Source organism: Aspergillus chevalieri, chromosome 3 (genome assembly GCF_016861735.1).
Source record: "Aspergillus chevalieri M1 DNA, chromosome 3, nearly complete sequence".
Classification (NCBI taxonomy): Eukaryota; Fungi; Ascomycota; class Eurotiomycetes; order Eurotiales; family Aspergillaceae; genus Aspergillus; species Aspergillus chevalieri.
The window spans coordinates 4,025,080-4,050,209 of NC_057364.1; the positions used below are offsets into that span (position 1 = coordinate 4,025,080).

General features: G+C 50.1%; 14 protein-coding genes across 14 annotated transcripts; 3 read left to right on the top strand and 11 right to left on the bottom strand.

The window, feature by feature from the left end:
* Positions 1–575: 575 nt before the first annotated feature.
* Positions 576–1,376, top strand: ACHE_31392S (SDR family oxidoreductase; the record flags this gene model as incomplete). Its single annotated transcript, XM_043278115.1, has 1 exon — positions 576–1,376. The coding sequence occupies one exon, from the start codon at positions 576–578 to the stop codon at positions 1,374–1,376; it is 801 nt and encodes a 266-aa protein (XP_043135926.1).
* A 69-nt stretch (positions 1,377–1,445) lies between these two features.
* ACHE_31391A (glycoside hydrolase family 131 protein) lies at positions 1,446–2,330 on the bottom strand (the record flags this gene model as incomplete). The annotated part of the gene is made up of 4 exons (XM_043278116.1): positions 1,446–1,772; positions 1,825–1,989; positions 2,040–2,173; positions 2,228–2,330. The coding sequence occupies 4 exons, from the start codon at positions 2,328–2,330 to the stop codon at positions 1,446–1,448; spliced, it is 729 nt and encodes a 242-aa protein (XP_043135927.1).
* Positions 2,331–2,703: 373 nt separating this feature from the next.
* Positions 2,704–4,210, bottom strand: ACHE_31393A (FAD-binding oxidoreductase; the record flags this gene model as incomplete). The annotated part of the gene is made up of 2 exons (XM_043278117.1): positions 2,704–3,170; positions 3,226–4,210. 2 exons carry the CDS (start codon positions 4,208–4,210, stop codon positions 2,704–2,706), a joined length of 1,452 nt encoding a protein of 483 aa, XP_043135928.1.
* Positions 4,211–4,977: 767 nt separating this feature from the next.
* ACHE_31394A (uncharacterized protein) lies at positions 4,978–5,316 on the bottom strand (the record flags this gene model as incomplete). The annotated part of the gene is made up of 1 exon (XM_043278118.1): positions 4,978–5,316. The coding sequence occupies one exon, from the start codon at positions 5,314–5,316 to the stop codon at positions 4,978–4,980; it is 339 nt and encodes a 112-aa protein (XP_043135929.1).
* Positions 5,317–5,354: 38 nt separating this feature from the next.
* On the bottom strand, positions 5,355–5,669 carry ACHE_31395A (uncharacterized protein; the record flags this gene model as incomplete). The annotated part of the gene is made up of 1 exon (XM_043278119.1): positions 5,355–5,669. One exon carries the CDS (start codon positions 5,667–5,669, stop codon positions 5,355–5,357), a length of 315 nt encoding a protein of 104 aa, XP_043135930.1.
* A 15-nt stretch (positions 5,670–5,684) lies between these two features.
* On the bottom strand, positions 5,685–6,103 carry ACHE_31396A (uncharacterized protein; the record flags this gene model as incomplete). Its single annotated transcript, XM_043278121.1, has 2 exons — positions 5,685–5,946; positions 6,099–6,103. 2 exons carry the CDS (start codon positions 6,101–6,103, stop codon positions 5,685–5,687), a joined length of 267 nt encoding a protein of 88 aa, XP_043135931.1.
* Positions 6,104–7,150: 1,047 nt separating this feature from the next.
* On the bottom strand, positions 7,151–8,998 carry ACHE_31397A (uncharacterized protein; the record flags this gene model as incomplete). Its single annotated transcript, XM_043278122.1, has 2 exons — positions 7,151–8,393; positions 8,442–8,998. 2 exons carry the CDS (start codon positions 8,996–8,998, stop codon positions 7,151–7,153), a joined length of 1,800 nt encoding a protein of 599 aa, XP_043135932.1.
* A 5,787-nt stretch (positions 8,999–14,785) lies between these two features.
* On the top strand, positions 14,786–15,707 carry ACHE_31398S (uncharacterized protein; the record flags this gene model as incomplete). The annotated part of the gene is made up of 2 exons (XM_043278123.1): positions 14,786–15,598; positions 15,645–15,707. 2 exons carry the CDS (start codon positions 14,786–14,788, stop codon positions 15,705–15,707), a joined length of 876 nt encoding a protein of 291 aa, XP_043135933.1.
* Positions 15,708–16,376: 669 nt separating this feature from the next.
* ACHE_31399A (uncharacterized protein) lies at positions 16,377–16,679 on the bottom strand (the record flags this gene model as incomplete). Its single annotated transcript, XM_043278124.1, has 1 exon — positions 16,377–16,679. The coding sequence occupies one exon, from the start codon at positions 16,677–16,679 to the stop codon at positions 16,377–16,379; it is 303 nt and encodes a 100-aa protein (XP_043135934.1).
* A 12-nt stretch (positions 16,680–16,691) lies between these two features.
* On the bottom strand, positions 16,692–17,275 carry ACHE_31400A (uncharacterized protein; the record flags this gene model as incomplete). Its single annotated transcript, XM_043278125.1, has 2 exons — positions 16,692–16,826; positions 16,895–17,275. The coding sequence occupies 2 exons, from the start codon at positions 17,273–17,275 to the stop codon at positions 16,692–16,694; spliced, it is 516 nt and encodes a 171-aa protein (XP_043135935.1).
* A 688-nt stretch (positions 17,276–17,963) lies between these two features.
* On the bottom strand, positions 17,964–19,346 carry ACHE_31401A (uncharacterized protein; the record flags this gene model as incomplete). Its single annotated transcript, XM_043278126.1, has 1 exon — positions 17,964–19,346. One exon carries the CDS (start codon positions 19,344–19,346, stop codon positions 17,964–17,966), a length of 1,383 nt encoding a protein of 460 aa, XP_043135936.1.
* A 1,246-nt stretch (positions 19,347–20,592) lies between these two features.
* ACHE_31402A (DUF3632 domain-containing protein) lies at positions 20,593–21,569 on the bottom strand (the record flags this gene model as incomplete). The annotated part of the gene is made up of 3 exons (XM_043278127.1): positions 20,593–21,038; positions 21,091–21,154; positions 21,219–21,569. 3 exons carry the CDS (start codon positions 21,567–21,569, stop codon positions 20,593–20,595), a joined length of 861 nt encoding a protein of 286 aa, XP_043135937.1.
* Positions 21,570–22,320: 751 nt separating this feature from the next.
* On the top strand, positions 22,321–22,755 carry ACHE_31403S (uncharacterized protein; the record flags this gene model as incomplete). Its single annotated transcript, XM_043278128.1, has 1 exon — positions 22,321–22,755. One exon carries the CDS (start codon positions 22,321–22,323, stop codon positions 22,753–22,755), a length of 435 nt encoding a protein of 144 aa, XP_043135938.1.
* Positions 22,756–23,312: 557 nt separating this feature from the next.
* ACHE_31404A (uncharacterized protein) lies at positions 23,313–24,755 on the bottom strand (the record flags this gene model as incomplete). Its single annotated transcript, XM_043278129.1, has 1 exon — positions 23,313–24,755. The coding sequence occupies one exon, from the start codon at positions 24,753–24,755 to the stop codon at positions 23,313–23,315; it is 1,443 nt and encodes a 480-aa protein (XP_043135939.1).
* Between the last annotated feature and the right edge of the window lie 375 nt (positions 24,756–25,130).

Consider the following 25,130-nt stretch of genomic DNA (forward strand, 5'->3'; position numbering starts at 1 on the left):
GAGAAATCTGGGGTACAATTGCCGAATATGCATACATATTCGAGCATCACTGAGCAGAGTATGTAATCGTGGAGACTTGCATGGTATCATTGACTCTGTATATGATTGTGGACTGACCTGGAGAACCCTCGGAGCATGCACATAGGCCGGGGTCTCCAAGTCCAGTACGTCATTAGGGCTGGTTACTCGATCCGGAAGCAATTAAGTAGTGTCAACCGGCGATTGACCGGCGCCGACTTGGCAGACTGTCATGGAGGCTTCGTAGCTGTTCTTTGCTCTTCTGCGGGCTTTTCTATTTGTCAATTCTCTTGTTTCTTTCTCCAAACTGCCAACATCCCACTATATCAGCTGACTCAGCATGACATCACCGCCCAAAACAGGACTCTACACCGGGAATGTTGACATCAGAGTCTCCCCACTCGGCAGCATATAAGGAACTAAGTTCCTGGCCAATTCTGTTGCAATCAGTTCACAGCTCTGTATACTCTACTATCCGATACCCTACTCTACTCTCTACCGCTCTACACTACCATTTCTTCTATTTCTTCACGAGTCCGTCCTTCTAGCAAGCAACCATGCCTATCCCCGTTCCCGCCGCCGAAAGCCTTCACGACCTTTTCAGCCTGAAGGGCAAGACTGTCGTAATCACTGGTGCCTCTGGCCCCCGTGGTATGGGCATTGAAGCCGCCCGTGGTTGTGCCGAATTCGGCGCCAATGTCGCCCTCACTTATGCCTCCCGCCCCGAAGGTGGCGAGAAGAACGCCAAGGAGCTCTCCGAGAAGTATGGCGTCAAGGCCAAGGCCTACAAGTGCAACATCGGTGAATGGGAGAGCGTGAACAACCTCGTGCAGAGCGTCATTGCCGAATTTGGTCAGATCGACGCTTTCATCGCCAACGCCGGAAAGACTGCCGACAGCGGTGTTCTCGACGGCTCCGTCCAGGCCTGGGAGGAGGTCATCCAGACTGATCTGAACGGTACCTTCCACTGCGCAAAGGCTGTCGGTGCGCACTTCAAGCAGCGCGGCAAGGGCAGCTTCGTCATCACCTCGAGTATGTCCGGTCACATCGCCAACTTCCCCCAGGAGCAAACCTCATACAACGTCGCCAAGGCCGGTTGCATCCACATGGCCCGTTCGTTGGCCAACGAGTGGCGCGACTTCGCCCGTGTCAACAGCATCTCTCCCGGGTATATCGACACCGGTCTCTCCGACTTCGTGCCTCAGGATATCCAGGATCTGTGGCTGTCGATGATCCCTATGGGGCGGAACGGAAACGCCAAGGAGCTCAAGGGCGCCTACGTGTATCTGGTCAGTGACGCCAGTACCTACATGACCGGTAACGACCTGAAGCTTGACGGAGGATACACTGTGCGGTAATCATTTGGTTCTTGTTTGCATCGTGTCGATACCTCTACTGTATTAATAGCTAGTCTCGGATGTCATGAATCACGAAATCTTCTGTGTTACCGGTGCCTTTTCGATGTAGACCCCAGACCAGTACCAATCTTCTCTTGCTCCAGACTGTTCAGTCTTCAACTCTCCCACATGCCAGTCCTGCGAGTTGCTAGACGCCGACGCAGATACATTATTCACGACTTTCTTCAGCGGCTGTGCTCCAGTTGATGCCCACAATCCGACTATCTGCTTGTCAAAGTCGATATCGTACGCAAAGTTATGCCATGTTCCGGGCTGAAGCCTTGTCGACCAGTGCGACTCGCCGTCTGCCATCCAGTGCAGGGTGTTGCCGGTGTATTTGATCTCGGTAAAGTGGCTCTATAGTTACCATTAGCCAAAGACACCTACCGAAACAGGGGACAGGACATACCTCGAAAAATGCTATCTGATGCTCGACATCCCCCTGCGGCGCATTCTTCTTCCTTGTCTGCAGCGAGAAATGGTATATCAACCGTCCACTACCGAGATCCTCTGTCGTCTGCGGGATCAATTCAGTTCGGAGCATCGGTTGGCCGTTCCACGAGGAGGATTGATCCTGTCCATGATTATTAGTTGAGCTCTGAATGTACATCGGAAAAGACGTACAATGCTGATCTTCATGCCCTTCCCATCATCCAGAGCGGGGTTCTTGAAATCTGTCGATAGTCCCAGATACCGGCCCGTCTTGCCATCACCGTGGATGTACCATTGATACGGTTGGATTTGGTTGGACCAGGACCCTGTACATGGAAATCAGCAAGTTTATATTCGTGGAATTGGCTAATTAGTCGTACACTGGTCAAAGTGGTCAACAGTGGTGGATGCGTTGATGCGGCCGTCCCAGACGATTTCGCCGCACTGCGCGAGGACCGGAAGAGTAAGTAGAAAGAGCTTCATCTTGTTATGTCTTGGCTTTGAATTGGAAATGATGGGAGGTAAGTATTTATACAGTGGTGTTCGAAATGTCCATGATCTATATGAAACTCGGCAATAAAAAAAAAACCATTTCTTTGATACGCCGCATCATTCCCAAACCCATGTAGATTACTATTCGATATCGATCAATATATCTCTTACTTGGTCAATCACTTTAGTCCATCTGTGTTACATATTCTGGAATGAATGTCTGACCACTTGTCCCAGGCAACCACTTGTACATAACAAACTATTTCGCAAAACGGACACAATATATATCACTTGAATCACATATAGATCGTTATTCATTATATACGCTCATCGTACTTGTGCCTAATACACTGGGTCATGCCATTTACTCCGCCTTCCAAAGCCCACAGAACACGTTTTTGGGGTCAACCTCCGCCTTCAACTCACGCAACTTGTCCAATCCGTCTCCGAAGCTCTCATTAACGTTGTCTCCCGGCGCCGCAAAGCTAGAATAGCTAGCCTCCATGGCCTGACCAGTACTCTGAATCCGGTGGGCAAGGCCATTGACCCATCTGGAAGCGTCCACCATCCGCTCAGGCTCGTCGCACGCGTTGATGAAAAGTTGGATGTGCGCCTCACGCAGGCCGAACGAGGCAGAGGGATTGGTATGTGCGGAGCGGCCATAGTTCAGGAGGCCAGTGACAGTGTAGGAGGCACCTGTCTGGCTCAAGGATTGCTGGAGGATGTCGATGAGTTCTGATGTCATTCGAGTGACAGAGACACCGCGAGTGGTTGTGTGAGCGGACAAAGGAATGTCCTTAGTTGTCAGGCCCTGGAGAGCGTTGAAGGTGGCTTTTCACGTCAATATTCTTGTACAATTAAGGGATTGGTTTGAAGGGTTACTCACTCTGCTGGACAGTGTCCAGCTGAACCTCTGCAAGACCGCGCACCATATCCAGCCACTTCTGGCCCTCTTCGGCATCACCCACCCAGCCAGCAATTACATTAACCGCCATGCCAGCATCCTTTTGCGACAGTTCAAGCTGCAGACAGAGCTCCTCGGGAACACCTGCTTCGAGCAGACGCTGCAAGCCTAGTAATGCCTTGGCGGATTCGCCCTTCTTGTACTGGATCTGGCCACCCAACATCGTGGGCACGGCGTAAGTCCGCACAGTCGACTCGACAACAATCCCCAGACTTCCACCAGCTCCACGAAGACCCCAGAGAAGATCATCGTCGGCCGCAGTGTCGACAACATTTCCATCCGCTGTCACCACCTTGGCAGACACGATGTTATCCGCACCGAAGCCGGCGTAGCTGTTCAGCAGGCCGTAGCCACCAGCAAGAGCCCAACCCATCCAGCCAACACAGCCAGCCGTGCTACTCGCCGTGACGAGGTCGTGTGTATCGAGGAATCCGATCAGGTTGCGGGTGAGCACGCCACCGCCGACGTTAACGGTCTTCAGGTCGTGGGAGAGGGTCAACGAGTCCATCTCCCGCATGTCCAACATGACGCTGTCAGCGATGCAAGACTGGCCGAAGAAAGCATGACCAATTGCACGCACGGTCAGCGGCACGCCCAGTTGCGTGCTGGTACGGACAATCGCCTGCACCTGGGCGACGGTCGTCGGGCGACAGATAGCCTGGGGCCGGGCAGAGATTTGCTTGTTGTAGACGCTGCGGAGCGTCTCGTAGTTTGGCGAGGAAGGGGTGTAGACCTTCAGAGCCGAGTCGAGGTGGCGCAGATGTTGGACGATTTCGCTTTCGGTTGCGCAATCGACAGTTGGATCGAATGGGGTTTGGAGGTTGCGGAAGCCAGCTCCAGCGTTCAAAGACTGATCGACAGGCTTGTTCAGGCTTTGCGCGACAACTGGAGAGAGAATCGAGGCCATGTTGCTGAGTATCTGTTTGGTATGTGGTTGAGTTGGTAGAAGGGCTTCGATGGTCGATGTAGTCCTTATATCACTTTCCAGAGAAGACCGGAATGCAATGAGTATTCCGTACAGACGACAACTCAAAAAATGATGATTAAAGTGCGGGGAGACTGACACAACACAATCAGGGCTCAGCTGAAATGCAAGTCGTTGCTATCATAGTTGCAGATAGTGATGCCATCATTGACCGACATTCCGCTACATTGCAGAGCTCAGCTCCCAGCTGTGCCGAGCGCCACTTATGCCATTCTGCATTGTTGCATCAATTTCAGCCAGCTACCGTTTACAATGTTTACAATGTTTATACGGAGTACAGAGGGGGCCGTGATTCGAAAGCAAGCCTGGACCCAACACGTAGATACTACTCTGTAACAAGTATGGAAACAATTAATGTTTACCGAACAGCCAATTGATATCGGAGTCTGCATACATCATACTTCTAGCCTATGAACAAGCACATAGCTATCGAGATCTTCGTCCAACCCGCTTCACGTACACAGGCTAAGCTGCTTTGAACTGGAATCACCTTCGGAGCGACACAGTAATCCCCACAGAAGGGCGGCGACGCCTTAACCCACTCCGAATTCACTCCCGGCTGAAAAACTGGGCAATGGCCCGAACCCCCCGTAATGAAACATGCCGATTTGCTCCCCCTTGGCCACATGCTGATCGGGCTGCACGGTGATCTCACAGCTGGAGATCTACATCTTTTCCACCGCGATAAATCACCTCAGTCCTATTTCGGGGTTGCCCGCTTCGATAAATATCGACAGCGCGTGGCCACCGCAGTGAGATAGCGTAATGAGAAGTTCTGGCCCGTCGGAGTCAGGGTCCGGGAAACCTTGCGATGGGAGTTGTGCGAAGAAGGCGCCGGGGGACGTGGACAGTCTTGACGATCCGATCCGCCACAGGTGCATACCAACGATGATAAGCTTCAGCTTCGATCCACGATTGATGCACGGTGTCTTGGAGAAAGCGGGTGCCAACGCATCATAGTCGAGCATCTCGGGAAGCGAGTACGGCTGGCCTTTGAGCCAGAACGTATCGCGTGCTTGTACCGCCATCGATCGCCAGTAAGTACCGGATTCGCAAGGACTGGCGATTACAGCTGTTGGATCAACAGCACCCACCGACGGAAACAAAACAGGGCCTCCATAGTCTGACGCCGCAACAGGACGGACCCCTTCGCAGAATTCACGGACGGAAAACGCATCCCAGGACCTGAAGCCACAGTGTGGTTGGGTGGAACAGACGTGTCTGGACTATCAGTGAACCAGTTGTCAACTGCATCAGCAGACCCCTCTTGCTGCAGGAACCGTCCCCATTCGTGCAGGACACGCTGTGGCGCGGAATTGACATTTCTGTTCAGGAAGAACGCGTGTCCGCTCGGGGTAGCCATCGGCCAGGAGGATGGCATTGAATGGAGCGCCCACTATGCCGCCTTTGATGCCTTTTCGTTCCATCTCGGAGGCAAGTCGGGCACCTCGTTGAAGAGCTCGAGCATGTGCTGATAGTCGCGGACTCGTTCGTACCGGCCACTGAGGCCGTGGCCGTAGAAGCCATCACGGGGAACCTCGTTGAACATGCCGTTTGTCAGGTCTCCTAAGCTGGGTTCGCTCTCAATAAGTTGCTGGAACTTGCGGAGTACGTCGGCCAGCGGTCGTTCAGGTTTGGCTTTGACTTGCCGGATGAAGCTGATCAGTCATTTTCGGGATGCCTCGGGATCTCTTGCGAGCCATCGTTGGCTGGGTCGAGTGCGACGAGCCATGGCGACTGTTGTTGTTCGTGGAAGGGGCAATGAGTGAAGTGTACAGTGGAATTAGAGCTTGAAGATATACATTCTTACATCATGTGCAGCCAAGGCAGATCCAACGAGGGCCATGACGTAGTCCATACTGAATTTATCACCGTCAGACAGTTTGGACCTGCTGTATCACGACCTTCCTGTTGCCGGACCCAGTATGAGTCCGGCGAATGGTGGCCCGATCACCCGGCGCAAAAAACCTCACCAATACTACAAATAGAATACCTTGTCCATTTATATACTCCTTGGTAGAAGACACGCTCGCTTCGCAAACAAAAAGAAATCGAAAGACATACAACAGCCGGGATTCGCTGGTGGTCACCCACCCAACTACTAACCGGCCGGCGTGTGGCTTAAGTACGGCTGAGCGGACGGGAAGCCCTGTTTTCCACACCCTATGGTCGTATGTGCTCGACTTATGGCTGGAGAGGAAAATAAGGAAAGAGCGGAATTTCTCTCATTTGCTATGACGAGAATGAAGTTTCAGCGTATTGCCTAATATCCATGCCAACTACAGAGATGTATAGATAGGGCATCACATCGGAAGCCTCCGTAGAATCGGTCACTTGCTCGACCGAACGGGAATAGATACACAGTATAAGCGCGAACAAAAAGGCTAATGCAGAGGAAACGACAATGCGCATAGGCCACTACTTTGGGCTGGAGGAGATGTGGCTGATGTTTTAAATGACAAAATCGAGGAGAAATAAAATAAGCGCTGTCCAAAACTGCGTTCTATGCCTATCAAGAAGGCTGAAACAAACGTTCATTCGTCCGAGCAAGTACAGCATGGCACCATTCCTTCGCTACCCACCCCGGCGGCTAAAGATCGTGGGATGGCAGGCTACGTTCTACAAAGTAGCGGTAAGGGGTGTTGATAATCCTGAACTATCCATTACCATTCGTTACTCATACTATTCCCTGCGATTTTTTCGCTGCTTTGCTTCGAAGACGGCTATGGCAACTATAAATCAGGCCATGAGAGCAATTCTCCGAATGTAAAGCGCTCGGGCCGTCTTCTACATGTATTCGGCTTGGTTCAGTGTGGCATTGGAATGATTAATCGTAATGCATTATGTATTTCGAACCTGTAGCTATACCTCCGAAAAGTAATCCCATCCTCCGTTCGGGGTCATTGTGATGCCTACACGGCTGCTGCCAACTCGCTTTTCTCCAAATAGATCTTCCATGTCAGACACCCGTCGACCAGCACCAGCTTCGAACCGACTGGCTGCAAGTCCAAATACGCTTAATCGCGCTTGAATATCACGGTATCGCGTTGGGCGTTCGAAGATCACCGTGCCCGTCAGCACCATGCTAAGTGCAACAAATAACAAGCATAATGACCCAAGTAGAAATAACGGGACTTTGGGAACCTGCGTTACCAGTACAGTCTCCCGAAGTTGCTCTTTAAGGCAGCGTGATGGCTTGAAAAAGTTTGCAGTCGAGGCGAGCGTCAAAGCCTGCAGCGAAGTCGAGTAGTAATCTGCAATCTCCTGTGACGTATTGCTCACTGCTGTGGCTACCTGCAGCATATTTCCTAACTCTATCAGAACGGTGTCGAGACGCGGAAATCGGCTCGACATGGCGCGGACATCATCGTTCGTAGGCGACAGCTCAGCTGCCGTCATCGAGCCATTGACAAACGAGTAGGTCAAATTCTGGACGCGCACGGCGCAGCGCAACATGAACACCCACTGTTGTTTGTTGACAATGACTTGTGAGTCGTTGGTGAGAGTGCTGTCCAAAGTAACCTGGGTCGGATGAAAATTCCCTATCACTCCCGCATAGAATGGTGTGGCTGTGTTCATGTTAGCTGTGTGGTTCAGACTTGCATCTGTAAACAGCTTCACACATCCCTCCGAGCTACAGGCCGTTCCTTTCAAAGCGTCGCCTTCGGTCATGGTTCCGTGGAAGTTGTCCGAGCAATTGAATATGCTCGTAGTCTCGTTCAAAGTGCGGACATTACACTGTTGAGTAAAAGGCTCGCAATGACTGCTGGCAGCGAGAGTATGGGCCTGGTAGTCGATATTTGCCGGGGACGATGCAGGGGCAAGATACGAAAAGGCTTCGTCGTTCAGAGCCTCTTGCCTGACCTGGTAAGTGTCGGACAAGTTGTTGACGACCAAATATGGCTGTGCTGATCTATCGACTACAGCGTAAATAAGACGCACACATATGTCGGGCAAATGCTTAGTGTCGTCATGGACGCCGGCGCATTCAGAAAAGAAATCAAAACCTAGCGAGTGATTTGGAGCATCTATGGGTGTCACTTGGGATATGACAGTCGCTTCTGTGACAATATGAAGCCAAGTGTCAGCTACCCAGATTGCATAACTGTTCCGTTAGCCTTAATTGTCTCCTTGACAGTGAGAGTGAGTTTACCTTAGAAACAAGGATACAACCAGCGAGCCAACCGCCATCCGCAAAACAGGACTCAAGGCGATTTTCTTCCAACGGCTGTAACAGATGAGATCCCACAGTGAGACGAGCTGGGCGTTCATGACTTCAATCAACAGCCCGAATTGGTACGGCGTAGGCAAATGAGCGATTCGATCTTCCTGCATCGTGTCTGACAACACCTTGGCCAGGCGAAACGAGCACAGTATCATAATGAACCCTGGCAATAATGCTACCACAGTACTTGCAACGCTGGAAATGGTGACAAATCGGGCAGAATCGATATCGACCAGGAAGACGCTGGAATCATCCTGGTCACTGGGAAGTCGCAGGGTTGGGTCTGCGTCTGCCTTGCGGGGGACATGATAGCGGATCAGAATATAGACAATAATCCCGACGACGAGGAGTAGGGGAAATATCGCAACGAACGCAGCCCATGTGATCAGCCGACGAGCACCGTTGACGCCACCCTGCTTCGGGGGCAGGCTGTCCGGGCTGATGCTGATGGTGGAATCTTTCGAAATTGTCCGATTAACTGACATTGGCAAATCTGAACATGAACTGCGACAGCCATCCAGGATACCGTTGGAATTCCAGCAACTAAATAATCCTATTGAACCTAAGTCCGTCGTGGGACGCTATAAACAGAACATCTGGCGGCCAATTGGCACGCTTGATTTGGCGCGCGCGACTTGAATCGCGGCTTGCATTGGATTGTAGAAATCGATTTGCCATTATTTGTCCATACATTGGCCTCGAATTCAAATATGCATCGTCTTTTGTACAGAGTCCAAGAACAGGGCCGAGATGCGGATAGAGACCAAGTTGACGGATGCGATGTCTGATTAGGAAGGTGCTGGTGCTTGTTAGTACCCAGCGGGTCACGTGCCTCACCGCCCTCGCTTTCTGCCCGGTAGTTATATAGTTAGCTGAGCCGATAGACCACCCATCGAATCAACGACGCTTGCCCACTAAAAGGTTATGAGCCCTCTTGCTCTATAGTGAGAGACCATTCTTTTAGAGGTTTTTTGTTTGGTTCCTTTAGCGTTTGAATCTCTTGCTAGACTAATCAGATTGCGCTATTTGTCTGTGAGAATTCATAGCTATCGTACGCTCCGATATCCCCTGAATTCAACCGCTTTTCACCACCTCCCGAAGCAACGTTGTAAAATTCGCCAATATGCCCCCAAAGAAGAATAAAATGCCGGCAGTCCTCCAGCAGGAGACGCCTCATACCATACGCCACCATTCTACCAATCCTGATGCTGAAACTGTCATGGATATCGACGACCAAACTCATGTAAATCCCGCCGATTACCCAATTCCCAATACACCACCCGGTCAAGGGGGGGACCAACCGCAACCTCAACCCCAGGAATTTGCCTATATGAACGCCAAAGGAGCCGCCCAGCCGGCTGATACCCAATCAGAACACCAAACTAGCCGATCGGAAACCACAGATGATCGAGATGAGATCATTCGTGTACTTCGTGATGAAGTCGATACCCTCCGCCAGGCTAGACAGCCTAAGCGTACATCGTCTGGAGGGGGTAGTCAACTTATGGAGCGACTATCAGAACTGTTTGAGCGATCAGATAGTCGGTCAGCGTTTGAACATGAACAAAGACGAATTCAACAAGAAAAGCAGGAAGTCCGAGAGGAAGAAAAGAGACTTCATGAACTTGCAAAGACTCACTGGCGAGATACTCGACGCCTACAAGGCCGGGATAACTATTCCGAATGGAGAAAGAACCTCCTATTTGATGCTGACTATATTGGCGCCCGAGATGTTTTACTTCGCCCCAATAATGTCCCTAAAGACACACCACTGCAGTTAGCTCAATATACCACATCCAAGCAGCTGCTACATACCCGAATTTTAGACCGCTTGACCCTCGATATCCTCCATCAAGTCCATACAGACCATACTCAACACCCAAGCGAGATCCTATCACATTTAGATACCATTTATGGTGTCTCACCTGCAGAAGAACGCCTGCTTCTTGTCAAAACGCTCATGAATTTGAAACCGAATGGCAACACTGTTGCAATGATGCGGCAGTGGCAACGTATAACCACTGAGATAGAGCGAAAAGGATATGATGTCTCAGAGATATGCCATGACATAGGCATCATCCTTTTAGGTGACTTCCAGCGCTCATTCGTCCGTACTCAGTTGGATAATCTTTTCGCCGGCTCAAAAAGAAACCGCTTTCATGAGATGGATATGGCCGACGTGATTGACCAAATAGAAAGCCGTACACCACCTCCACCACACACATATCGACAGCTCTCATACACAATTTATCGACAGGATCCCTGGAATCCCAGTCACCCAACTTCCAACCCAGCCAATCGTGGCACACACAAGGGGGGGAGCTCTCAACCTAACTCCCTGGGCTCCAACACCTCTAGCGAATCATCGTTGCCTAATAAACGATTACCCCTCTGCTCTCATTGCAAACGAGGCCCGCATCCACTGGATGATTGCTGGATACTTCACCCAGAGAAACGACCCCCACCGAAATCTGACAATCCAATTTCGACATCAAATAACTCTAATACAACGCCGAGGAAGCCGGATGGCTTCGCCAATCTAGCCCGTTCAACCGCCAACACAGATGATTGGGTACTAGATACTGGTGCCACCTGGACTATCTATGATGATCAATCAGCATTTGTCAATTACATGCCACTGACGACAACGTCGACTGTTGGACTGCCAGATGGCAGCACTCATAAGGTAGAAGGAATTGGAACCATTCACCTACCCATTGGAGAGCACGTGGTAGAGTTGAAAAATGTCCGATATGTGCCTGCACTACACACACGCCTTCTTTCATTTAACCAGCTCGAAAAGCAAGGCTTTCATATTCAGCTGACTGCTGAAAAGCCTTACCGATTCCGGATAATCAGTCCCAATGGCTCCGCTTTCCTCATCTCCAGAACAGTTGAAGATGGCATGTTCGACCGTCTAGAGGCTGAGAAAGGTGTAGCATATGCAGTCAATGACACCAAGGAAACCGATGAAAATAAATCAAGGAACTTGACGCCAAATAGGCCTCCTCCAGCCCCCATTGAACACTGGCATCATCGCCTATCCCATATGAATCAGCACGATCTACAATACCTACATCGAATTGGACGAATCAATATTCAAGGAAAGAAGCTCCTACCCACCTGTGATTACTGTCGCCAAGCAAAGACTACAAGAAGAGTAGGCAATGGGCCGACACCCCGTGCCACCCAACCTGGCCGGCGTTTGCATGTTGATATTTTTGGTGGCGGCCTAACACTAGGCAAGCCATCTGACGACGATACCCCTCCTGCAAACGGCAAATACAGATATGTCATGATCCTTACTGATGACGCCACTCGAATTCGATGGCTATTTCCTCTTCAAAATCGCGATAAACCCAATCACACCATCAAGAACCATATCGACTGGCTTGCAAAAATAGGCTATCAAGTAGCCTATCTGCGAGGAGATGGTGAATTCTTCAAGAACCCCCGAGATTGGCCTGGCATAAAAATTGAACCATCCGCTCCATATTCACCCTGGCAGAATGGTGTTAGTGAGCGTGGAATTCGGATTCTTTTGGAGCGCACTAGAGCCGTTTTGTATGCATCAGGCTTGCCGCGCCGTTTTTGGCTAGATGCCTTAATGGATACAGTGCAGAAAGCCAACTATCTGCCCACATCAACCCCTTTGTTCAATGATCCAACACCGGATGGCAATATCCTAAACGAGCACATCAAGAAGTCAGCCTTTTATATCCCTGCGGAAGCTTGGGAAAACCGCCCAATGAATATAGCTTACCTCCGCCCCTTTGGTGCTAAAATATGGTATCATCGCCATGGCACTCAGAAACCAGAAGATAAAATAGATGCTCGTGGAGCATCTGGCATACTTCTAGGTCATCGAGCGAGCAACATAGCTCTGGCTTGGGACCAGGAAAAAAACACCATAATTGACGTGCCTGATGGGCACGTCGATGAGGGAAAAGTCTCACTTAGCAACCCGTCATTCACTGAGCCATCAGTGGCTCTACACGCTCCATCAACCAATCAACAAGAAGCACCCCAACAACCTTATTCGAACAACACCCAATCTTATTCAGACGACATCATGACACGCCCTGCCAAAGGATTCGCTGCGTACACAGTTGGTGCTACATCTCGAGATGTGCCTAAGACACTGAAGATCGCTCTGAATCGAGATGATAAAGCTAAATGGTTGCACGCAATGGAAAAAGAGATTGCAAAGCTAGAAAGCAAAGGGATCTTTGAGCTTGTCCGCATTAGTGATATTCCGAAAAACAAGCGCATATTCCCTGGCAAATGGGTGTATGACAGCAAGGAAGATTATGAGCCCACAGATGACCGATCTTATAAAGCCCGATGGGTGATTCTGGGCAATCTTGTTGAGAAAGATGATATGCAGTATGACTACTGCAAGTATGCCCCTGTTGTATTTGCAGCCACCACTCGCCTGCTCTTTGCTTTAGCTGCAGCACATGGATGGCATCTGCGGAAATTTGATATCGCCGTAGCCTTCTTGAATGGGCTACTAATGGATGAAATCTACATGCGTCAGCCAATTGGATTTGAAGAGGGCGATGGCCTCGCCTGGAGGCTAAAGAATTCAATATATGGCCTTACCCCTGCAGCCCGCATATGGTATGACACCATGACTGCAGTATTTCACCGCTTGGGCTTCAAGACATGTCCATATGATGCTGGACTCTTCATTCATCAAACACGCCCACATCTTTATATTACCACCCACGTCGATGATTTTCAGCTTGTCGCTGAGCGTGCTGAGGATATTGAATGGACGAAGAACGCCCTAGCCAATGAATGGGAAGTCAAAGATGTTAGCGATATGACATACTATCTTGGCATGGAAGTGAAGTCCGAAGACGGCTGTATTTACCTCAATCAGCGCGAATATATCAAGGAACTCATCAAATCATTTGGCCTTGAGAAAGCTCACTCACAGCCTACCCCCTACCGACAGGTTTGATGATAGATGATCTACCCGACAGTACCATCATCACCCGCGAATACCAACGTGGTACTGGGAAGTTACAATGGCTCGCAGTGAAAACCCGACCTGACATTGCTGAGGCAGCTTGCCTATTAGCCCGTTTCAACACTGCACCAACCAGGAAATGTTGGAACGCACTTCTTCATGTCATACGTTACCTAAAGGGGACTATTGATGAAGGTCTCATCTATTACCCGCATACACAAAGAACCGTCACTGCCCAGCTGCAGGGATTCTCGGATTCCAACTGGGCAGGCCCCAACTCAGACCGGAAGTCGATTGGCGGATATATCTTCCTATTTGGTGGATCGCCTATCTCCTGGCAATCAAAGCGCCAGACCTGCGTGGCGACAAGCAGCAATGAAGCCGAATATATGGCTGGCTCTGAGGCAGCCAAGGAAGCTGTTTGGCTTCGCCGTCTTTGTTTTGAAATGGGCCTGATTGGCCATGAAACTCCACCACTAGAGCTCTATATGGACAATGAGGGCGCTATTGCGTTAACTTCAACAGAAGGAACTAAACGCTCGAAGCACATCGACGTGCGATTTCATCATGTACGAGACCTGCAAGCTTTAGGCCTAGTCAGCGTTGAAAGCATTCGCTCCAAGGAGAATCCGGCAGATGGACTTACCAAGATCCTCAACGCTCCAGCCCATCGCCACTTCCTTCATCTCATCAATATGGATAAACATCATCAAACAGACAATACTGCGGATGAAGAAAGTTGTTAAAGAAGGGAAGATTTAATTGCTCAATAATAGGCATTCGACATCTCGGCACCTCACTTGGGCAGCCAATCGTTCAGCCCCTATACCTTTGCACCCTTTCTTGTTCGATGTACTTTCACTACTTTCTCACTTCTTGATTGATTTTTTTTGCCTGTTTATTCTTCTGCTTTATTGTGTATGCGTTTTGATGTGTATTTAGAACCTCTGATCTCCGGGCACCCAGCTCGGGCGAGGGGGGGTGTTAGTACCCAGCGGGTCACGTGCCTCACCGCCCTCGCTTTCTGCCCGGTAGTTATATAGTTAGCTGAGCCGATAGACCACCCATCGAATCAACGACGCTTGCCCACTAAAAGTGCTCGAAAGTCATGTGATATACATGATGCATGTCTGTACAGGATACACTGTACATTCCGAAGGAGCGCTGGATTTATGAAATCGAGTATAGAATTATCGTTTTGAGCTTTAAATCATTGTCTGCCGTTGGGGTAAACACGCATTGTATACTCGCACAGTATACGTGACATCACATACCTCGATATATAACCTCGGCAATGTCCAGTAAGTTCTACCCCGACTTCTGCCAGGGCGATAGAAAGTACCAACAACATACCCAACACAACATGCCGGCCTTGACGCTACACCTCTTCTCCCTTAATATACCTTCCCAATTTTTCCTGCGGCGCCTACGTGAGCACCGAATCGAGATCGTTGTTTCCTCACGTCCTCAACATATCGTGATCCATCCGTCCCTTATCGACCAAAACGCTCTCACCTCGCATCCATGGGATCTGTTAACCGTCCTCCGAATCCCGGGTGATAAGCCCGTCCTCCCGATCGACCTCCAATCTGCCGTCCGCGACGAATACAAAATTCTGGTCGGGATCCCGTCAAAGCTCCTAACGACATATGCCGAGCGCGATGAGAAGCTGAAGCACGAAACGTCCTCGATTCCATTGACCGGATCGTTGGAAAAGGCACAGTCGCAGGCGCGATCGACGTCGCAGAATCTCGAGGTGTCGCCGGAGTTGCTCGCGTTCATGGAAAAGTTGACGAGGGAGTATGGTGATCGACCGGTGACCATGCTGAATTTGCTGCATTTTCATCATCCCGATGGGAAGAAGAGTTATTATCAATATGGCCAGGCATTTATTCCTGTCGCTGGGAAGCGAGGAGGAAATGCCAAGCTGGTTGGTAACGTGATTAAGCCTACGAAGAATGATCTTGACTCCCGGGGTGATTGCAGTCGGCCGGAGCAGGAGTGGTGGAATGAGATCTCCATCGTGCATTATCCGTCTATTCGACATTTCTGCGACATGCTTGCGGGGGAGGATTATCAGGCTATCAATGAGAAGTATCGACTATCGGTGAGTTCGCCTCTTTCGAAGTCTTGTTTCTATGCTAATCGACTAGGCTCTTCGTGATACGTTCCTACTGTGTACTACCGAATGGAATGTTGATACTGCGAGATTGTAGGCGCGGTGTGGTACATTTACGGTATACATCAGATGCATATATGTACAGCTCATGTAGGACTGAATCGGCTCCATTCCCGAATCTTCCTTCCGTAGATGTAAAAGAGAATCATAGCTGGAAATAGAATGGACGTTAAACAGCTCAAAAACGTCATGGCCCAGTTGAAGCCAAGGTTATGAAACTATCATCGTTAGCGCAATCATAGCAAACCTTGGATGTGACATACCATTGGCAAATGCAAACAAGGGAAATCCTGCCCCCGGAGCTGATCGAAAAGCCATTGGCCGCAATAGCCGAGTTCGAATTGACGGCATAGCAGTCGATACTATAATTCAGACTCTCGCCCACCGTCAGCCACCATTACATCTGAATAGCCGGTCAACTCACCTGCAGGAATATCAACAACACGCCGGCTGCTAGGAATGCACCCGACATCACCTGTAGCACCTAAGTTATATGGCGACTCGAAATTCATCCAAACCAGAACACACCCGCCAGTAAAAGGACGCCTACGATCATCATCGGTGGTTACCGTCCCTCAGGAATCACCTTTCCAGTTTTCTCCAGGACACGTTGGAAGTGCACCTTGGTAAAGAAGATAATAATCCCGCAGCCATAAAGCACACCCACCGTGGCGGTGATGAAAGGCAACGCACCAACACCCATGTTTCAACCACGTTCCTCCTGGAACGAGATTGGATAGGCGTTGAAGCAAAGATACAGGAACCCGTAGATGAAGTCCATGTACAGGGTTATGAGGACGAGAACTGGCTCAAGTGCGAAGAAGACAATTGGCCGGAGAAGGTAGTTGTGCGCAATCACCTTTACGTCGATGGGTTTCTCTTCGCTCTTGGCATATAGGGCCCAGTTCTTGGTTTCGTGTCGTAGGCGCTTAGCCCGTTGCTGAATCAGGACAGGATCGAAAGTCTTCGGGACGAAGAAAAAACAGACCGTGCCAAAGAAGGAGGCCATGATGGCTGTGATTTATTCGGTCCAGCGGCAACCAAAAATACGACATGGTAATGAAGCCGCCGATAACAGGGCCGGCCACGAGGCCAATGAAGGTACTTGCTGCGAATATCGCGACAGCAATTGCACGGTCGACAGGGCCGAATATATCTGCCAGTATTCCTCCAACCTTTGTCATTAGCTTCATCACAGCCAAGGAAAATGAAGAAAAGCCATACAATTGCCAATGGCCCACTGGAAAAAACACCACCGAGAAACCGACGGACGAAAATCGTTTGTAGGTTCTGTGCCACGGCCACTGTAATCCTGAAAACAGCGAAGATAAAGAAACCCACGAAGAGCGGCATCTTGCGTCCATACAATTCTGATAGCGGCCCGAATATTGATGGTCCAAAGCTGAATCCCAGCACGAATAGACTAGTCCCCAGCACCATCACCTCCTGCGACACGCCGAATTGCCGCGAAGTTGGCTGCATGGCGGTACCAAAGACAGACGAGGTGAATGCCACTGGGATAGTCATCAGGCCGAGCATGACGGTGACGGTCCATTTGCGCAGGGGACTGAAATTCTGGGGATTTTCCTGTCGCAGTGTTAGCATTTTGCTTGTTTACGCATCGGCCTGTCATGTACAAAATCATCCGACCCATCCCAGTTAACAATGTTGACGTTCTCACCGTCTTCGTTCTTCTTCTCGTCTGCTATCGCATCGTGAGACCACAGTAATCGACAGGTCTGTCTGCGTGCCGTGTTCCACTGCCATATTGCATATCATAGTGTAGCATGGCCTCGCAACTTCGTTAAAAATTTGTAGACTTCAAAATTCGAACTATACAATTGATGTCATGATGTTGAAATATCTATCATTCAGGTGGCAACTGGTAGATACTTGTATCGAGCGGAATCGAAGTCATTGGCAGTTGATCCTGTTGATATTATTGAAAAAAGGACAGCATTGTATCGTATGCTACAAACTCAAGCCACTGACGTATTCTGAGTAAAACACCCATAACACGAATCTCGGGAAGGACCGTTTCTGTTGCCATTGGAACCTCCCCCCCCCCTTCTCTCTCAAGGCTACCTCTGATCGCTGCATCGCCGATGCCAGGATTCACGTTGGAAGGGAGTGACGATAATGCAGTTGTAGAATTGATATGTAATTCAATGTATGACGTTCCATAACATTGTATGCAAAAACGAACATTGCGCCTTGAATAAGTCTAACTTCACGGGTATTCTATAAACAACAAGAGAAAGCAAAGAAATCTATCAGTTGGGTCATGGCAACATTAAACAGGAGACCCCTTCATGGTCTCCAAACAAGCTCTATCCCGAATAAATAGGTCAATTCCAGCCCCAGCACAACCATTTTGTACTGGTTTCACCATTTCGTAGACCCGCCGCTTGATGACCTTCTCAGTCGTGTTGCTACTCCCATCATACCCCGAGTCTTCGTAGTCTTCCTCGTCGTGGAAGAAACCTTCAATGTCCACTCGCCGAAGTTCCGGAAAGCGCGAAGTGTGCTGGCTAAGCACCATACGTACCTGGTTCAACAGCATTGACAGTGTGCTCTCCTTGCAGCCTTCGATATAGAGCGACTCGAGCGACCGTGGAAGGATATCCGGGAGCGAGGTGGAGGGTTCGACTTGGTAGCGGATATCAAGAAGGTTCGGGAGACGAATTCGGACGTCTTTCAACGCAGTGAACTCGGTCAGGGGGCCGAACCATTCATCGTGGGTCTCATTGGCGCCCGCGATGGTGAAAGGCAGGTGATGGCCGCAGGTGTCGAGCCAGAGCGTCTCCAGTGTGTTCTTGCTGCCGGCCAGGGAGTGGTAGAAGGCGGAAGGTTGGTACCCCTCGGCGTGGAGGTGCGAATCCGAGTGTTGGTATTTGAATGTTTTGAGCGACGAGCAGGAAGCGATCAGGCTCTCCATGCCCTTCGAGCCGTTGCTGGCATTGAGCGTAATCTCCGAGACGGATGAGCCAGTCAGCGGTGTGCTCGGAGGGGAGCCCCGGGCTTCCTGAGCGGAATCGGATTCCAACACCATGTCGGCGGAGAGGGTGCGCATGAGCGGCAGTCGGAAGAAGGGCAGAATCTGCGACGGCAGGTAGTCGCCCTTGATGTCGTCAGCATCGTCTTCCAAATGGTTCAACGACACTTCTTGTAGCGATCGGAGGGCTGGACATTCCCCGTTGACGGCACGGGTCAGAGTGCGGTCGAGATACGTGTTGTGCTTGGGGTAAATCAAACGAAGCCGGCGGAGATTGCTCGCCAGCGGCAGCAGCAGCGCGATCCATGCCTCCGACACGCCGTGCTGGAGATCCTGCTCCCACTGGGCGTGTTCTTCGTCCGATTGACTGATGACCCAGGCCCATTCAATCAATAGCGGGCGTTCCTTGTCGGTGATATGTACATAGCCTGTAGACGGCTTGTCCTGCCAGCGATCGAAATGCAGAACTCGTATGGCCCGAGCCAGCTCGGGGCGTCGTAGGATGGAACCGAGAAAAGATCGAACGTGCTGGCATGATTTTAACGAAGCTGCCCGATAAGCCAGGCGTAAAAACAAATCATGAAAGCGGCGGCAGACAAATACCAGGTTGTAGCGGTCCTGGTGATCCTCGAGGAAGTCCCCAATTAACAGCAAAACATCGTCGGGGAGCACGCGTATCATAGTTCACACCGAACAACGAAAACAAACAAAACACCAAAACAAGAATGACCCCAATGGATCCTCCTCGCGGGGGCGGGAGAAGGAAAAAGCAACTTTTAAACCGGGTCCTGACTTCGGCCTGGAAGGCTCTTCCCCCGCCAGCCCCAAGCCCCAAGCCCTAATCCGCTGATCCCCAAATCCTCCGGCGAATCAACGCACCCAGGGAACCATGTGGGAAGCATTAGCGGCTCCGCTGTAAGAATCTTAACAGACTATTCAAGAGTACCGGCCGCGGAGAAGGTCCGCGGTTCAATGTTCTAGAAGCCTTGCCTAATTTGGCAAGACTGCCGTTTCACTGTCGAAATGCGCTTTTTCTCAATCGTATGCCGGAGTACACTTTACAGACGGAAAAGTGGGAATCCAGGACCTCTGTACTCTATAATGTAGCGCGATATCCTCCGGTGGGCGCGTGGTAGACTTTTCATCGGGCCGCCTAGCCAATCACGGATCAATTAGCGTCGACCTACGCTGTGGCGAGTCAGAGAAAGGACTTTTGTCCGATGCAGGCAAATTCGTATGTAAGAGTCAAGATAGCAACGGCGAATTCTTCCATTTTTGTAGTATCCGGTCGGTTAACCTGACTGTTCCAGCGAAGAATATCCATACCCGATGGACCAATTCCGATTGCCTGTCAATTGTAAGAATGCGGAGTACTTGGAGGGGCTGCATGGATGGACTACTCCGTAGTCTTGGGTGACGGCGAATTACTAGAAGCGGTATAGCATGCCTGTTTAGGTTTAGCGTCCCATTGCCGCTTGGCATCGCTGTGCGTGCTCTATAAAGTTGCCCTCCATCGCTGCTTCAACTTCAACCAAATTTGTGCTGTTTCTTCTTTCATCTTTTGCCCCTGCTGCCTATGATTTTGGTGAGGCATTTTTGCTATTGATCCTCCGTCTAGAACCCCTCATTGCGCTACCCCTTTTTCGCTAAATGCAGTCATAATCATCCTAAAGCCGCAGTCTGACACCAGTGTGGTCCCCTACTCATGGCAAGATGTTAGAAGGTTAAGAAATAGGACGAATATAGTTTTTTTGCTAGATTTTATTAATCAAGCTCGTTTTAATCTCTTCATTGGATTTGGACCAGTCGCGACTCGCGAGGCCTGTAAAAGACATACTCAAAAATACGGCCGGAAATGCATATTTAATGCAAGTCACAGGGTATTCGACGTTTGCATCGTTTTCAGTCCCATGGGAGTTGCCGCGGTCTACTCCTGCTTCTGTGCACCTATCTGTTCAATCTCGTTCATCTTCATTCTGGCCATCTCAGCTGCCGACCTGATTTGCCCAGTCTCCTTCTCACTAATTTCACTAAAACGCTGCTTCCAAAATCCCCAACGGGCCACGTTAAGAACACCCTTTCCGTTCCATAAGGGCCCCGACCAGAACTTATCAGTCTCCGGCTCCTCCTCGTCATCTTCAAGGACAGAGAATAGGAGTTCACCACTGTGGATAATCCACTGAGCAGCCGCGGCGACGTCACAGTCGAACAGGTCCTCTCGTGGAGGTCTTTCGAGTGCGTCGCGCAGTGACCAAACAGTCAGCTTGAACCATGATACCATATCATGGTTTAATAGACGTGCAGCAAAGGAGTTGAAGTTGACCCATTCCGCTTTTATTTTAGGGGTTAGCTTGTCGCGATAACATTCGGGGCCTTGATATACATATTAGCATATATTGATGATTAGGTTTGGTGGCTGACATACCAATCCAGGCTTCTGCAAAACTCGGGCCCAGCATTGGGAGGTCAGTCCAAATTTCAGTATCTTGCTTTAAAGCCTTCAGTCAGTTCCCTAGAGCAACATAATAAGAATATGTACCTGATGATACTAACAGTCCAGATCTTCACAGTAGTAGGAGGTAGCTCGACAAGTGCATAAACCAACGCAACCAAGCGATCCATAGACGGATGGTCATGGGGGACTTGCTTGGATATAGCGATAAATAGACCCCAAATCTCCCACATGTGACCCTCTGGCTCCTCCTTCTTTCCAAAGCTGGTGCCTATAAAGGTTCTTTTCATTGGAGTCAGGTTGTCGATGCTCTGGGCAGCCGCAGTAGGCGATGTCGTGCTGGATGGTTGGAGATACTCCACGAGTGTTTCGAAATTCATCTTTTCCACAATCCAAGGCTCGTCGACCTCGAGAGACTCGAGCCGAAAAGAGAGATCTGTCGCGATACCCATAATGATTGAATGGGCTGTCAGATTGTTGCAGAGTGTCTTGGTAGTTCAGAGCTTCAGGAGTTTAGGAATGTTGGTGCTTAAGGAGAATTACTGATGGATGGGATAAGGCTGTTTTGTCGGGGGTGGTGATGTGGGGTCCACCTTCCACAGCCCTTAATGTAAGCACTATACCACTTACAGTTCGTACTTATGACAGTTATTTTAGGAAATATGTTTTGGCTCCAATTATGCCCTTGGTTAAGCCTTAGAGACCAGCTAAGACCCGGATATCGAACCACGCTTACCGCAGATCCCCCAAATCCCCAGGGACCGTTCAGCCTAACCACAGCGCAACAAGGCTGAGACCCTGGCCATCCTATGTAGCTATCTATTTTGCACTGAGACCCTTCTACAGGGCCCTGATTATACTGCCTTACATCTAGATTGAGCCTGGGATGGGGGCTACATTCCTTTGGACATTAGGCTAATCACTCCTATCCAGCACACCACAATCATGTAGCGCGACTAAAAGATATATATCTTCCTGATACTCGCTGGAAGAGATCTTGAATCCATCATCATTGATCTCAGCTTTCTTCAGTTATCCTCAGCTATCAAGTCCTTTAAATCTAACGCTTCTCCGACCTCAGATCCTGTTGTCTATATCAATTCAACCATTAAAATGGTCGCCATCGAGTTCATCGCTCCCTTTGTCCTCCTGACAACAACCTTCGCTGGTAGGCTGTGAATTCGTTGAAAGGAGACAAGTAAAATGTTGACCCAAATACAGACCCTCATCTGTGGCAATGTTGCCCTCACTTCTAAAGCGAATCAAATCTCCGAGGATGTGGTAAAGAAGGCCTGGCAGAACGCACCAAGCAAGACGGAACAGTCCGGATACCCACACCATTACAACGGCCAGAAGGTCATAGAAAAGCTTGATCCTGTTTGTCATGGAAAGACTGTTTTCGAAGCTCCAGTATACGCAGATGGCAAATTATATCCCTTCACAGTCAAGCCAAAGCAGAATCCCGGTGCTTTCCGTGTCATCTACACTGACGACAAAGACAAGCACTACTGCGGGATGATCTCTCATGATGGTGTGGAGGAAGTCAAGGGGACCAAGAAGAAGGAGGGTACACCTGCCAATCCCAATGCAGGAGATTTCCATGCCTGCACGGCTGAGGGCCCGAAGAGGAAGAGTTGAAAGTTTGCCAGGGTCGAGACATTTCTTTTAGTTTTACATTTTTTTGAGGCATCTGTACATAATTGTCTGCATGAAGTACATGGGTTTACTTTATACTGTGAGAAGCACATATTTTGTCATTGGTTCAGTATCGAAGACACATCTGTACAGTTTAGACCTCGCCAAAACCGCCCGTGGGCGGGAAGGGCACCCCAGAGCCCGCCCGCGAGAGCCCGTGGGCCGCCCGTCACCTGCCCATTTTTGCATAACTTTCCCAAATAGGATGCATAATTTGATGATCCATTGGCTTGAATACCTGTCATTTATTCCCGTCACTGTCATTACGGTGTTCGATGGCAATCTTTAGTGATGAGTCGTGTGTAAGTTACACAATTTGCAAGTTTTATTTGGAAAATTAACTTAAGATTCGCAATAGTCGCATAGAACTGCGTTGCCTTCGGCTTCGCGCCCACAATGGCCTGCAAGTACAGAGGGGGGGGGGAGGGTGGAGGTTCATGATAGATACAGGAAAAGATGGCACGAACATCTTGCCATAGAACCAGTTATCAGCTCTTGCTCTAGGGCTTGTACTCGTCAATAATCACCTTTGCAATCTTGGCGGCCATGCCGTAGAACACTGTCATAACATGCGAAGAAACTTGCGTCGGCGGAATCGAGCCGTCGACAACACGGAGTCCGTCAACGTCGTACACCTGAGCCTTCTGATTGACAACACCACCTTGCTCCCTCGACATCATCGAGCATGTACCAACACCGTGGTAGTTAGCACGGAAGTTCTGTTTGACATAATGCATCCATTCGCTCAGTGTAGCGTTCAACGGCAGGAGATGACCTGGGATGAGCTCATTTCCGGTGTATTGGGCCATCTCGTGGGATCGAGACAACGTGCGTGCTAGTCTCGATGCGGCGGCCTGGCCAGCGACATCCAGCTCATTCTCGAAGTATCGGGGGTTATACTCGAAGCTGCGGAGGTACGGGTCTTTGTCGAGGATTTTCACGTATCCTCGCGTGAAGGGGATGAGATCCCAAAGGTCGAAGTTGATGCGATTATCGGTATCTAGGAAGAGTTCGGCATAGGTGACATTTTCCTGCAGAAGCCACTTCTGGTAGTTCCGATATTGCTCGAGAAGTGCTGTGCTGTTGTGGAAACCGCCGCCAGCAACGGTTTCATCCGCCCATTTCTTCAACGTATCGTCATCATTCAAAATACCCTCGTATGCCTGTGCATCGGGGCCGAAGACCTCGGCGAAGGTAGCGAAGTAGGCCGCCTGTCCTTGACCATTTCCTTGGGCAGTCACTTCTGATCGGACGTTGGTGGTAGTTTGGTCCTGGAGATTTAAGCCCACGGGGAGATCGAGTTTCTGTGTTACATTGGCATGCTGGAGCACTTTCTTGGGCCCAATTCCAGAATATTGGAGGATCAAGGGAGACATAGCCGAGCCGGCAGCAAGAAGGACCTCCTGTTTGGCAGTCACGTTCCACCGCCAGTTGTCCTTGTTATGAACACCAAATTCCACACCTGTAGCTTTATACAAACCGTTCGCATCAGGACTCTTCTGCACGTTCTTCTCGAGATTCACCTTCCCGACAATCTGACCAGTCAAGACAGTGATGCGATTCTTCGTCGTCGCGTTTTTCAGGATTGGGTCCAGCCACGATCTGGCCGCATCAGTTCGGATCTGTCCTGGGGTCAGGGTGTTCATGAACATCGAGACGCCTCGGGGATCTCCGCAACAAAGATCTCGCTGGGTCGGTGCATCGGGATAGGTGTGGTTGACGGTGCGCATGAGAGCCGGGATGACCTGGGACCAATCGCGTCCTCGGTCACGAGCACCTACCCACACTTGACCCGTATCATTGCCGTCATTATGGCAGGCCGGATCATATGAGTGCCATGAGCCAGATTTTATGGTCTTGTCTTTGGTAGGGTCTCGGGGCTTCTCGATATCTTTCATAAATGGGTCAAGCTCACTCCATGTCCAGTCCGGGTTTCCAAACATCTTCCACGAGTCAATTTGGACCTTGTGTGGACGGGTCCATGTGCCTCCGTTGATGAGAGTCGAACCTCCAAGGCCGTTACCGGATCGAATGACTTCGACGCGGTTGTGGGCCTTTTGTGGATTCGTCTCATAGGCATGGTCCACACTGCTGCCGAATATTTGACCGTAGGTGTTGAGGTCGTCGATAATTGGACCATACTCCGATCCGTAGAAGCCGTTTTCGATGACCAAGACGGTGAAATTCGTGTTTGCGTTCTCGAGCAGTTTAGCGGCGATAGTCAGACCAGTGAGGCCACCTCCAGCAATCACATAGTCATATGTCGTGTTGGCCACCAGATAGGGATCTCTAATAACCCCAGGGGTGATAGACTTCTC